Source organism: Schistocerca serialis, chromosome 3, assembly GCF_023864345.2.
Source record: "Schistocerca serialis cubense isolate TAMUIC-IGC-003099 chromosome 3, iqSchSeri2.2, whole genome shotgun sequence".
NCBI classification, from domain to species: domain Eukaryota; kingdom Metazoa; phylum Arthropoda; class Insecta; order Orthoptera; family Acrididae; genus Schistocerca; species Schistocerca serialis.
In genome coordinates this window covers 219,034,435-219,047,664 of record NC_064640.1, presented here as the reverse complement: position 1 = coordinate 219,047,664, position 13,230 = coordinate 219,034,435, and the positions used below count along the sequence as shown (strand labels likewise).

At 45.2% G+C, this 13,230-nt stretch overlaps 1 protein-coding gene across 1 annotated transcript in view; it reads right to left on the bottom strand.

Moving 5' to 3' along the window:
* Nucleotides 1-13,230, bottom strand: part of LOC126469951 (SET and MYND domain-containing protein 4-like) — a 201,311-nt gene that overhangs the window by 170,661 nt on the left and 17,420 nt on the right. Inside the window, exon 2 of the mRNA XM_050097361.1 lies at nucleotides 2,765-2,907. Within this exon, the coding sequence (XP_049953318.1) occupies nucleotides 2,765-2,907 (143 nt within the window). The remainder of the gene's footprint in view (nucleotides 1-2,764; nucleotides 2,908-13,230) is intronic.

Here is a 13,230-nt window from a genome sequence, read left to right as displayed (position 1 = left end):
TATTCTTCTTTTTCTTGGCGTTGGTATCTTCTACTATAAGGTCCGCTTTGTTAAGAATTGACAAATTTTTATTGTATTATGTAGCATCGTGGCTGGACGCCCTTTCTAGAGTCACAGTCGCCAAGGTAACCTAAAGGACGGGAGTGGTGCGAAACGCGGAAACTTTGTTTTGTGTATTTCCGTACTTTAACAGATTATGCATCGCATTTTCTAAGGCAGACTTCGGAGACAAGCCCACCATTTATCTACAAGAGCATGGAAACCCCTAAAAATTACACTCAGTCTGGCCAGTGTACAAACCCACGGTTCTTAATGCGCCGCGCGAATTCCATCTGGGTCTGTCTCACCTCCATGTTTCGCAATATGTATGCGCTGCATGTTGCACTACACGAGGAAGTCGAAATTTGGAAAGTGGTGTATGAAAAATATATATGTAAACACTTCTATTAAAATAGTGTTTGGGTTGGGTGACGACCCTCATGAAACCCCTGTGGATCTGCGCCTGGTATAAGGGGTGATCAAAAAGTTTCCATTCGAAGGCCGTACAGTCCAGAACCGGTATGTCAATCAGGCATAATCGCTGTAAACATTGAGGCAGTCATCCCACCGACTTACCAGGCTTAAGATAACCATTTGGTAAAACAACATGTCCTGCGGTGTAAAGAAGCCTTTTTTAAGGGGCCGAATGCATGGTAATTCCATGGGAAGAGATCAAGACTATAGGGCGGGTGCTCGAGTGTTTCCCACTTGAGTTAGTGTAATGGATGAGGCTGGCCTCCCAGATCGACCAGTGTATTGTGCCGAATCGCGACGAGCAGGAAGTTGGTGCACTATTCCACAGCGTTTTTTTTTCTTCGATAGACTTATTCTTCATTTTCCAATGGTTGTCTACCTGTGTTTTTCTTCGTCAGGTAAGAAAACAATAACAGCAGCGTTTGGACGCATTTGGTGACAGCGTCATTATAGATCACGTTTCTGCATTTACCGTACTCATGTCGGAAGGACACGAATAGCACACCAACACCCTGCCTACATGTCAATGTTTATACCCTATGTGATCAAAAGTATCCGGACACCCCCAAAAACATACGTTTTTCATATTAAGTGCATTGTGCTGCCAACTACTGCCAGGTACTCAATATCAGCGACCTCAGTAGTCATTAGACATCGTGAGAGAGCAGAATGGGGCGCTCTGCGGAATTCACAGACTTCGAACGTGGTCAGGTGATTGGGTGTCACTTGTGTCACACGTCCGTACGTGAGATTTCCACACTCCCAAACATCGCTAGGTCCACTGTTTCCGATATGATAGTGAAGTGGTAACGTGAAGGGACACGTACAGCACAAAAGCGTACATGCCGACAGTTGAAGAGGGTCGTAATGTGTAATAGGCAGACATCTATCCAGACCATCATACAGGAATTCCAAACTGCATCAGGATCCACTGCAAGTACTATGACAGTTAGGCGGGAGGTGAGAAAACTTGGATTTCATGGTGGAGCAGCTGCTCATAAACCACACATGGCGCCTATAAATGCCAAAGGCCGCCTCGCTTCGTGTGAGGAGCGTAAACATTGGACGATTGAACAGTGGAAAACCGTTCTGTGGACTGACGAATCACTGTACACAATGTGGCGATCCGATGGCAGGGTGTGGGTGTGGCGAATTCCCGGTGAACGTCATCTGCCAGCGTGTGTAGTGCCAACAGTAAAATTCGGAGGCGGTGGTGTTATGGTGTGGTTGTGTTTTTCATGGAGGGAGCTTGCACTCCTTGTTGTTTTGCGTGGCACTATCACAGCACAGGTCTACGTTGATGTTTTAAGCACCTTATTGCTTCCCACTGTTGAAGGGCAGTTCGGGATGGCGATTGCATCTTTCTACGCAATGGAGCACCTGTTCATAATAGACGGACTGTGGCGAAGTAGTTACACGATAATATCATCCCTGTAATGGACTGTCCTGCACGAAGTCCTGACCTGAATCCGGCACAACACCTTTGGGATGTTTTGGAACGCCGACTTCGTGCCAGGCCTCACCGACCGGCATCGATACCTCTTCTCATTGGAGCGCTCCGTGAAGAATGGGCTGCCATTCCCCAAGAAACCTTCCAGCATCTGATTGAACGTATGCCTGCGGGAATGGAAGCTGTCATGAAGGCTAAGGGTGGGCCAACACCATTTTGAATTCCAGCATTATCGATGGAGGGCTGGAACTTGTAAGTCATTTTCAGCCAGGTGTCCGGATACTTTTGATCACATAGTGTACAGCCGCATCGACGTTGCATTACGTCGCACACGCGCTGCAACAACGCCCTCAAACATCGGGTTGACGGAGGAGATAGAGAAGATCCAAAGAAGAGCGGCGCGTTTCGTCACTGGGTTATTTGGTAACCGTGATAGCGTTACGGAGATGTTTAATAAACTCAAGTGGCAGACTCTGCAAGAGAGGCGCTCTGCATCGCGGTGTAGCTTGCTCGCCAGGTTTCGAGAGGGTGCGTTTCTGGATGAGGTATCGAATATATTGCTTCCCCCTACTTATACTTCCCGAGGAGATCACGAATGTAAAATTAGAGAGATTAGAGCGCGCACGGAGGCTTTCAGACAGTCGTTCTTCCCGCGAACCATACGCGACTGGAACAGGAAAGGGAGGGAATGACAGTGGCACGTAAAGTGCCCTCCGCCACACACCGTTGGGTGGCTTGCGGAGTATCAATGTAGATGTAGATGTAGATGTAGATGTAGGCTGCAGCGCTGTTGGTACGCACTGGAGGTCGGCGAGGCAGGGCAGGCTGAGCACGCGGGCGACCCTGTCCAGGTCGGTGCGCATGGCCGCCAGCTCCTCCGCCAGCTGCGCCGCCTCTGGCAGGCCGCGCACCGCTGCCAGCACTGCGTCCGGTTCCCAGTCCATCTGCAAAACAACACTTCTGTCAAGCAAAATAAAACATTTCTTGCGCTGCGAGCAACTCAGATTCTTTTGTGCGATCAGGAGCAGACAATGTTTCACCCTGACACAATACACTACTGGCCATTAAAATTGCTACACCACGAAGATGACGTGGGACAGACGCGAACTTTAACTGACAGGAAGAAGATGCTGTGATATGCAAATGATTAGCTTTTCAGAGTATTCACACAAGGTTGGCGCCGGTGGCGATACCTACAACGTGCTGACATGAGGGAAGTTTCCAACCGATTTCTCATACACAAACGGCAGTTGACCGGCGTTGCCTGGTGGAACGTTGTTGTGATGCCTCGTGTAAGGAGGAGAAATGCGTACCATCACGTTTCCGACTTTGATAAAGGCTGGATTGTAGCCTATCGCGATTGCGGTTTATCGTATCTCGACATTGCTGCTCGCGTTGGTCGAGATCCAATGACTGTTAGCAGAATATGGAATCGGTGGGTTCAGGAGGGTAATACGGAACCCCGTGCTCTATCCCAACGGCCTCGTATCACTAGCAGTCGAGATGACAGGCATCTTATCCGCATGGCTGTAACGGATCGTGCAGCCACGACTCGATCCCTGAGTCAACAGATGGGGACGTTTGCAAGACAACAACCATCTGCACGAACAGTTCGACGACGTTTGCAGCAGCATGGACTGTCAGCTCGGAGACCATGGCTGCGGTTACTCTTGACGCTGCACCACGGACATGAGCGCCTGCGATGGTGTACTCAACGACGAACCTGGGTGCACGAATGGCAAAACGCCATTTTTTAGGATGAATCCAGGTTCTGTTTACAACATCATGATGGTCGCATCCGTGTTTGGCGACATCGCGGTGAACGCACACTGGAAGCGTCTATTCGTCATCGCTATACTATACTGGCGTATCACCCCACGTGACGGTATGGGGTGCCATTGGTTACACGTCTCGGTCACCTCTTGTTCGCATTGACGGCACTTTGAACAGTGGACGTTACATTTCAGATGTGTTACGACCTGTGGCTGTACCCTTTATTCGATCCCTGCGAAACCCTACATTTCAGCAGGATAATGCACGACCGCATGTTACAAGTCCTGTACGGGCCTTTCTGGGTACAGAAAATGTTCGACTGCTGCTCTGCCCATCACATTCTCCAGATCTCTCACCAACTGAAAACGTCTGATCAATGGTGACCGAGCAACTGGCTCGTCACAATACGCCAGTCACTACTCTTGATGAACTGTGGTATCGTGTTGAAGCTGCATGATCAGCTGTACCTGTACACGCCATCCAAGCTGTGTTTGACTCAATGTCCAGGCGTATCAAGGCCGTTATTACGGCCAGAGGTGGTTGTTGTGGGTACTGATTTCTCAGGATCTATGCCCCCAAATTGCGTGAAAATGTAATTACATGTCAGTTCTAGTATAATATATTTGTCCAATGAATACCCGTTTATCATCTGCAATTCTTCTTGGTGTAGCAATTTTAATGGCCAGTAGTGTATTAAGTTAAGGTCAATGATTTTTTTTACATGTTCATCAGTAATGTAAGTATCGTGATAGCCAGATAGGTGAAATGGTTTTCTTTATACAGCATTTTGAAGTAGCCGAATTGAACACTATCCGATGAGAAGTATTTGGACACGTATTGGTGGACATTAATATGGAGTGTATTATCCACTGTCCACCTTTACGATGGCTTCAACTCTGCTGGAGACACTTTCATTGTGGTGGCTGAATGTCTGTGGAGGAAATGGAGCCCACTCTCTCTGAAGTGCTGAAACCAGAGAAGGTAGTAATGTTGGGTGATGGGGTGTGGAGCGAAGTCGACGTTCTAACTCAGCTTAAATGTGTTCCACTGGAATCAGGTCGGGACTCTGGACATACCAGTCTATTTCAGGAATGTTATTGTCCACAAACGATTACCTCACGTGTGCTGTATTATGGCATGTACTGTCATGGTGATATAAACAATCATCCTCTCCAGACGGTTCCTCTACTGTTTATAGTACACACTGTTGTAAAACGTGTCCATCTCTTTCCGAATTTAGAGTTTTCTTAAGCGCAGCGAGGGGACTACATATTAAGCAGGAGAAACACCCCCATACCGTAACACTGTCTCCTCTGTACTTCACTGTTGGCACTATACATGACGGCAGGTAATGTTCTCCATGCATTCGTCAAACCCAAACCTTCCATCGGATTGTCAGAGCGTACTGCGTGATTCGTTACTACAAATCACTCATTTCCAATTGTACACTATCCAGTGGCTTCGCTGTTTACATCATCTCAAGTGTTGGTTACTACTGACTACAGAATTGTATGACTTACAAGGAGATGCTCGAACACTTTTCAGCCCGCTACACACGGTCATTGTGCAAGCTGAACTGCTGGTAGCACTTTGAAATTCATGAATGATTCCTTCCTCTGACTTCATGCGACACTTTACAACCTCTCGATGGTCCATGTCCGTCAGTACATGAGATCTGCCTGGTCTTGTTTAGCTGTGGCTGTACCTTCACGTTTCCACTTGACATTTGCATCACCAACAGTCGACTTCGGTAACTTTACAGGGGTTGAAATGTTCGTGATGGATCTGTTACTCAGGTGACATCCAATGATTACTCCATATTCGAAGTCACTGAGCTCTCCTCACAGACCCATTCCGCTGTTACTGATTGTTTACTGAAAACAGGAATTCCCTGCCGCCTTTTATACTGGCGGGTCCTCCCCTCGTGTCACCTGGTGGTCAGTGTTGCATTACATGGGGATGTCCAGATGTTTTTGATCAGATAGTGTGTATGTTACGTTCAAATTGGGAATCACGAATGTCGTGTGTTAAAAAATTTACTTTCTTTGGAAAGAGAAATGTTCCTTTCGTCTCTTACTGGAGTATCCATGGCACACCGTTCCTGCAGCGGTACCAGATTGGTGACGGTGCAGTTTGATCAGGTGCCTCATAACAGAGTGAAATTCGCCATTGAGGCTTACGAACTTGCCGGATTTTGTGACCCATAGCCACATTCTCTTATGAACCGAAACATTATGTCCATCTGAAACTTCCTGTCAGATTAAAACTGTGTGCCGGACCGAGACTCGAACTCGGGATCTTTGCCTTTCGCGGGCGGCAAAGGTCTCGAGTTCGAGTCTCGTTCCGGCGCACAATTTTAATCTAGCAGGAAATTTCATTCCAGCACACAGTCCGCCGCAGAGTGAAAATCTCATTCTGGGAACATCCCCCAGGCTGTGAGAAAGCCATGGTTCTGCAGTATCGTTTCTTCCAGGAGTGCTAGTTCTGCAAGGTTCGCAGGAGAGCTTCTGTGAAGTTTGGAAGGTAGGAGATGAAGTACTGTCAGAATTAATGCTGTGGGGACGGGTCATCAGTCCTGCTTGGGTAGCTCAGTTGGTAGATCACTTGCCCGCGAAAGGCGAAGGTCCCGAGTTCTAGTCTCGGTCCGGCATACAGTTTTAACATGCCAGGAAGTTTCATATCAGCGCGAACTCCGCTGCAGAGTGAAAATCTCATTCTGGAAACATCCCACAGGCTGTGGCAAAGCCATGTCTCTGCAATATCCTTTCTTCTAGGAGTGCTAGTTCTGCAAGCTTTGCAGGAGAGCTTCTGTGAAGTTTGGAAGGTAGGAGATGAGGTACTGGCTGAATTGAAGCTGTGGGGACGGGTCGTGAGTCGTACTTGGGTAGCTCAGATGGTAGATCACTTGCCCGCGAAAGGCAAAGGTCCCGAGTTTGAGTCACGGTCCGGCACACAGTTTTAATCTGTCAGGAAGTTTCATATCAGCGCACACTCCGCTGCAGAGTGAAATCTCATTCTGGATTATGTCCATCCGCTTAGTAGTATGTCGGTCCACCTGTGGAAAGCAATGCAGTAGCTGTTCTGCGTGGCATGGATTCGACATGCCTCTGGTTTGTTTTCATGTGTACGTGGCGCCAGATGTCTACATACATGCCATGCAATTCCCGTAAATTATGGACCGGCGGCAGTGAGCGTGGAGTTGGCGCGTCTCTGATATGCTCCGTCGGGTAGAGACAGGCGAATCTGGTGTCCAAGATATCATGATTCACTATCATGCTCCTCAAACCACTGTAGCACGATTCTGGCCTTGTGACAAGGACAGTTTTCCTGTTGGAAGATGCCATCGCTGTCGGGGAAGGTATCAAGCATGAAGAAATGCAGGTGGTCTACAATAATGTTCACGCAGTTGGCGGCTATCATGGTGCACTAGATTACTACCGTAGGTCCCATTGAAGACCAGGAAATCCTCCATAGCATAACATCGCCCTCGCCAGCCTGCGTCCGTGGTGTAGTGCATGTCTCGAGCAGTCGTTCGCCTGAGTGACGGCATATCCTGACACGGCTATCGACCTGGTGTAAGAATAAACATGGTTCATGTCACCACACGACACTTTTCCATTGCTCCACAGTCCTATCTCGATGATTTCGTACCCACTGCATTCGTAACTGACACTCGTGGTTTCACCGCACTTCAACCACTTTCCAGAAATGCTCACGGAAGTAGCATGCGAACAGCCGATCAGCTGGCCGTTTACGAGACGCTTGTTACCAGGTTCCGCGCCATACCAATATGCCAGTTGCGAATGTCAGTGGATTCTCTCATTAGCGGCTCGTACCGTCGCTAGAATGAATCCTCATTCATTTCTGCTCCGCTTATATAGTGTCTTAAAAATGTATTCCATACTCTGAGAGGTGGAAGTATGGACCAAGACAAGAAAAAAATGTCCGGTAAACATGGGTTTTTATGCATACCCTACGAGGTATGAAAACTTGTTCATCTTCGGTACTGAGAAACACATCTCTTCTACTGCAAGCTCTTTCCGATTATGAATGACCTACAGAATGCAGTAACCAAATAAGAACACGTTATTCTGTTACTGCAAACCAGCAGGGCTTCTAATGTAATCTGCTTGCTATTACGTACCACCTACACTTGTGAGCCATTGCTAAAGTAGGTCCTCCATATGGTGTCCGCTCATAGTAAGACATGCTTCTTTTCGACCTCTTAGGGAATCACGCTGGAAAAGATTGCTGTATAATTGTGCAGATTGTACCCTGCGTTCTGAACATTCTTCAGCATAGAGGACACGGGATCGGCGGTTCCTCCCACTTGCCAGGGCATAACAGATCATGTTTGTCATTACTAGCGTGGAATAACTGGCTTCCATTATGTTGGTAAGTGCAAAGATAAAACTACAATGTAAAATTATTTCCTGAATTTATCAACTAGAATTAATATATGCGTAGCACTTACCACAAACTGTGAATACGGTTAACAAACAATAACACTAACAGATTTTTACTGCATGATGTGTCCATGGACAACAATGGAGCTTGCAGTAGAAGAGCTGTGTTTCACACTAGCGAATATGAACACGTGCTTATAACTCATCAAGTACGCATTTTAGAGCCATTGTATACTGGACATTTTTGTCTTCTCTTGGTTCATACTGCCACCTCTCAAAGTATGAACTTCTTTTTTTAACACCTTGCATACATTCCTTTCACTGGGTGGGCACTGGTCACAATGTTTTGGCTCATCAGGGTATCTTGTGCAGTTTGTCATAATCACACTCTCTCTGACTAAGACCTCTATAAGACTAGTCAACGCCATTTATATCATAAATATTCTACATCTACATCTACATGGATACTCTGCAAATCACATTTAAGTGCCTGGCAGAGGGTTCATCGAAGCACCTTCACAATTCTCTATTATTCCAATCTCTTACAGCGCAGAAAGAACGAACTCCTACATCTTTCCGTGCGAGCTCTGATTCCCCTTATTTTATCGTGGTGATCGTTTCTCCCTATGCAGGTCGGTGTCAACAAAGTATCTTAGCATTCGGAGGAGAAAGTTGGTGATTAGAATTTCGTGAGAGGATTCCGTCGCAACGAAAAACGCTTCTTTTAATGATGTCCAGCCCAAATCCTGTATCATTTCTCTGACACCCTCTCCTCTATTTCGCGATAATGCAAAACTTGCTGCCCTTCTTCGAACTTTTTCGATGCACACCATCAGTCCTATCAGGTAAGGATCCCACACCGCACAGCATTATTCTAAAAGAAGACGGACAAGCGTAGTGTAGGCACTCTCCTCAGTAGATCTGTTACATTTTATAATTGCCCTGCCAATTAAACGCAATCTTTGGTTAGCCTTCCCCACATACTTTTCTGTGTGTTCCTTCCAATTTAAGTTGTTCGTAATTGCAATACATAGGTATTTAGCTTTAGATTAGACTGATTTATCGTGTAGCCGAAGTTTAACGGATTCCTTTTAGCACTCATGTGGATTACCTCACACTTTTCGTTATTTAGTGTCAACTGCCAATTTTTGCACCATTAAGATATCTTTTCTAAATCGTGTTGCAATGTGTTTTGATCTTCTGATGACTTTATCAGTCGATAACCGTCAGCGTTATCTGGAAACAACCTAAGACGGCTGCTCAGATTGTCTCCCAAATCGTTTATATAGATAAGGAACAGCAAAGGGCCTATAACACTACCTTGGGAACGCCTGAAATCACTTCTGCTTTACTCGATGACTTTCCGTCAAATACTACGAACTGTGACCTCTCTGACAGGAAATCGCAAATCCAGTCACATATCTGAGACGATATGCCATAAGCACGCAATTTTACAACGAGCGGCTTTGTGGTACAGTGTCAAAAGCCTTCCAGGAATACGGAATCGATCTGAAATCCCTTGTCAATAGCACTCAACACTTCATGTGAATTAAGAGCTAGTTGTGCTTCACAGGAACGATGTTTTTTAAACCCATGTTGACTGTGTATCAATAGACCATTTCCTTCGAGGTAATTCATAGTGTTCGAACACAATGTATGTTCTAAAATCCTGCTGCATATCGACGTTAACGATATGGGCCTGTAATTTAGTGGATTACTCCTACTACCTTTCTTGAATATTTGTGTGACCTGTGCAACTTTCCAGTCTTTGGATACAGATCTTTCTTCGAGCGAACGGTTGTATATGATTGTTAAGTATGGAGCTAATGCATCAGCATACTCCGAAAGGAACATAATTGGTATACAGTCTGGATCAGAAGACTTACTTTTGTTAAGTGATTTGAGTTGCTTCACTACTCCGAGGATATTTACTTCTACGTTACTCATGTTGGCAGCTGTTCTAGACTCGAATTCTGGAATATTTACTTCGTCTTCTTTTGTGAAGGCATTTTGAAAGGCTGTGTTTAGTAACTGTGCATTGGCAGCACTATCTTCGATACTATTTCCATTGCTATCACGCAAAGAAGAAACTGATTGTTTTTTGCCGCTAACATACTTCACATACGACGAGAATCTCATTGGATTTTCTGCCAGGTTTCGAGACAAAGTTTCGTTGTGGAAACTGTTATAAGCATCTCGCATTGAAGTCCGCGCCAAATTTCAATCTTCTGTAAAAGATCGCCAATCTTGGAGATTTTGCGTCTGTTTAAATTTGGGTTGTTTGTTTCGTTGTTTCTGCAACAGTGTTCTAACCCGTTTTGTGTACCAAGGAGGATCAGCTCCGTCGTTTGTTAATGTATTTGGTATAAATCTCTCAATTGCTGCCGATACTATTTCTTTGAATTCAAGCCACATCTTGTCTGCACTGATATTATTTATTTGGGATGAGTGCACATTGTCTCTCAGGAAGGCGTCAATTGAATTTTTATCTGCTTTTCTTGAATAGATATATTTCTCGTTTATTTTTGGAGGGTTTGGGGATTACAATATTCAGTCTCTCTACGACAACCCTGTGTTCACTAATCCCTGTATCGGTTTTGATTCATCCCCATTAACACACAAGTCGCCGAAGTGGCGTCAACTCGAAAGGCTTGCACCAGGCGACGGTCTACCCCACGGGAGGCCCTAGTCACACGGCATTTCCATCGCTTTTGATGCTCGTTATTAACTCAGGATTATTTGTTGCTTAGAGGTCAAGTGTGTTTTCACAAGCATTTACTATTCGCGTAGGCTCATGAACTAACTGCTCGAAATAATTTTCAGAGAATGCGTTTAGCACAATTTCGCATAATAATTTTATGCATACCTCCGGAATAAAACATGTATTTTCCCCAACATATCGAGGGTAAAATATTGCGAATGACTTTTAGAGCAATTATCAGTTGTATAGTCAAAAAATGAAATCAGTTTTTGTTTGTGAGGCTCAGGTTTCTTGTGACACGTTACCCCTCTATATCTATCAAAATCCTTAGAAACGTTGGGCTTTGATTATTCTGATGGGCCATAATTTAGTTATACTGTGAATGTAACTGCTGAAAAACAATCGCATTATGCACTAGAAGTTCTCATACAAGACTCTCAGTTCGAAAATACATGTGCAGAAAAGACGGAGGTTTAGCAACATTCCTGGTCAGCCATGCTCAGATGCTTTGTACCAGAGTAAATAGCACAGCTCTTTATATATATATATATATGGTGTATCTAAAAAGAGTGTGAAAAATGAGAGCGCTTGTAGACTGGGTCATAACACGCATATTTCACATAGCAGCCCATGTCTGCATCCCTTAGCGTACGGTGCTAAACGTTATTGAACAGTGTCACGCTCTGCCAAGAGGGTAGGCACACAATATGGCACCCAAGCCGTCATGGTAGAACGCCTGCAAGGTGAAAGAGAGTCGAGTTGAAGTTTTATGACCTTCATTTGCAAACGCTGTAGTCAGTATAGTTGTGGATATGCCAGGTGGGACAACACTACGGGTTTTCCGCCTATTACTGGGACGTGAAAGTGTTGCGTTTAGCTGTGAAAATGCCTGTTTGATAGGTGTTGCATAGAGGGCAGCACCTTAGCACAATGCAGAGCCTTTTTGCCTTGCTTCACTTTGTCATCGAATGGGAACACTCTTATGTTTGTTACTGTGTGGAGCGGACAGGAGTTGGAGCATTATTCTTGGGAGGGAAGGGCAGACATGCACAGTCCTTATGGAGCAGACGATGGAAATACTCACTAGTAGTAGGGTAATGGGGATCCTGGTGCAATTTCGATATCAAATTGTTATGCAAATTAGTTAAATTGATCAATTAAATACCCCCAACCATGCCCATCCACACCCCACTCCCAGATGACGTCATGTTTTCCTCAGCCTGCACATTGTCCTCACACCCTCCGCACTCCCACCTTCCCATCCCCTACCCCAGCCTACCTTATTGTACAAGAAATTCTAATTTTGTCGGGAATTTCGAATTATGGTGTGAATTTCTTTGTCCCTTGGCTGTGCTGACGTCCCACCCCATCCTCCACCCGAGGATTGGCGGGAAATTAAAAATGGCGATGCCCTTTTCAGGACTCAAACCTTGGTCTCCTGGACAGAAATCCCAAGTGCTCCTCTATAACACAATTATATCACCAGAGGCTCTTGGAATTGGTGGGATCTTAAAAATGGCGGTGCTTTTTCTGGGACTAAACCTCCTTTTGCACGGAAAGCCCAAGTGTACTCCCCAACACAGGGAAACTGCCCAGATGCAGGAGAGGAAGATTGGGTTAGTGCACTTTATTTATTTTGGTTGGGTAACTGAAGTAAAGATCGGTCCTAATTACGTAATTAATCACACAGGTCGGTCCAAATTACACAACTAATGTGTTGTTCTGTAACGTACATAAGAATAATACTCACGAAGAATTGTCTCCGTCCTTCCGATGGACATCTGGCACACAAAATAGCGGAATTGCTATGATTATGTCATCATGGATCTTTAAGAGTGTAAAAGGAGGCGTGATAGCAGGATCCCATGGTTTGTTGCTATTACTGGACAATCTAGACAATATTCCCGCCAAAATTCGAAACTCCCGCCAATAGGGTAGATGGGAGAGGGGGATGGGGAGTGGTGGGGAGGGGGAGGGTACGAGGACCCACGTGCAGGTTGAGGAAAACATGTGACTTCATCCGGCGTGGGGTGGGGATGGGCGTGGATGGGGGTAAGTAATTGATCAATTTAATTATTGCTAGTTTGTTTATTGATGTGAATGATGGTGTGAATAAAAAATAAGATGTTAAATGAATATTATTATGTTTATTAACTGAGTACAAGTTAGTGTGAGAACTGTGATTGTACAGAGAAAGTGAGTTATACTCTGAAGGGATATTGTAATTTACAATTAGCGAGTTTAGGGAACTAGCAAAACAAGAAACATTTTAGAGTAATTCTGTTATTTAGAGAAGGAGTTAGTTTCATATTTACGGAATTTCTATATTATGGGATGGGCTAAAGAATTGCTTTGTGAAGTAGCTCTGCCGTCATCATGTTCGGATG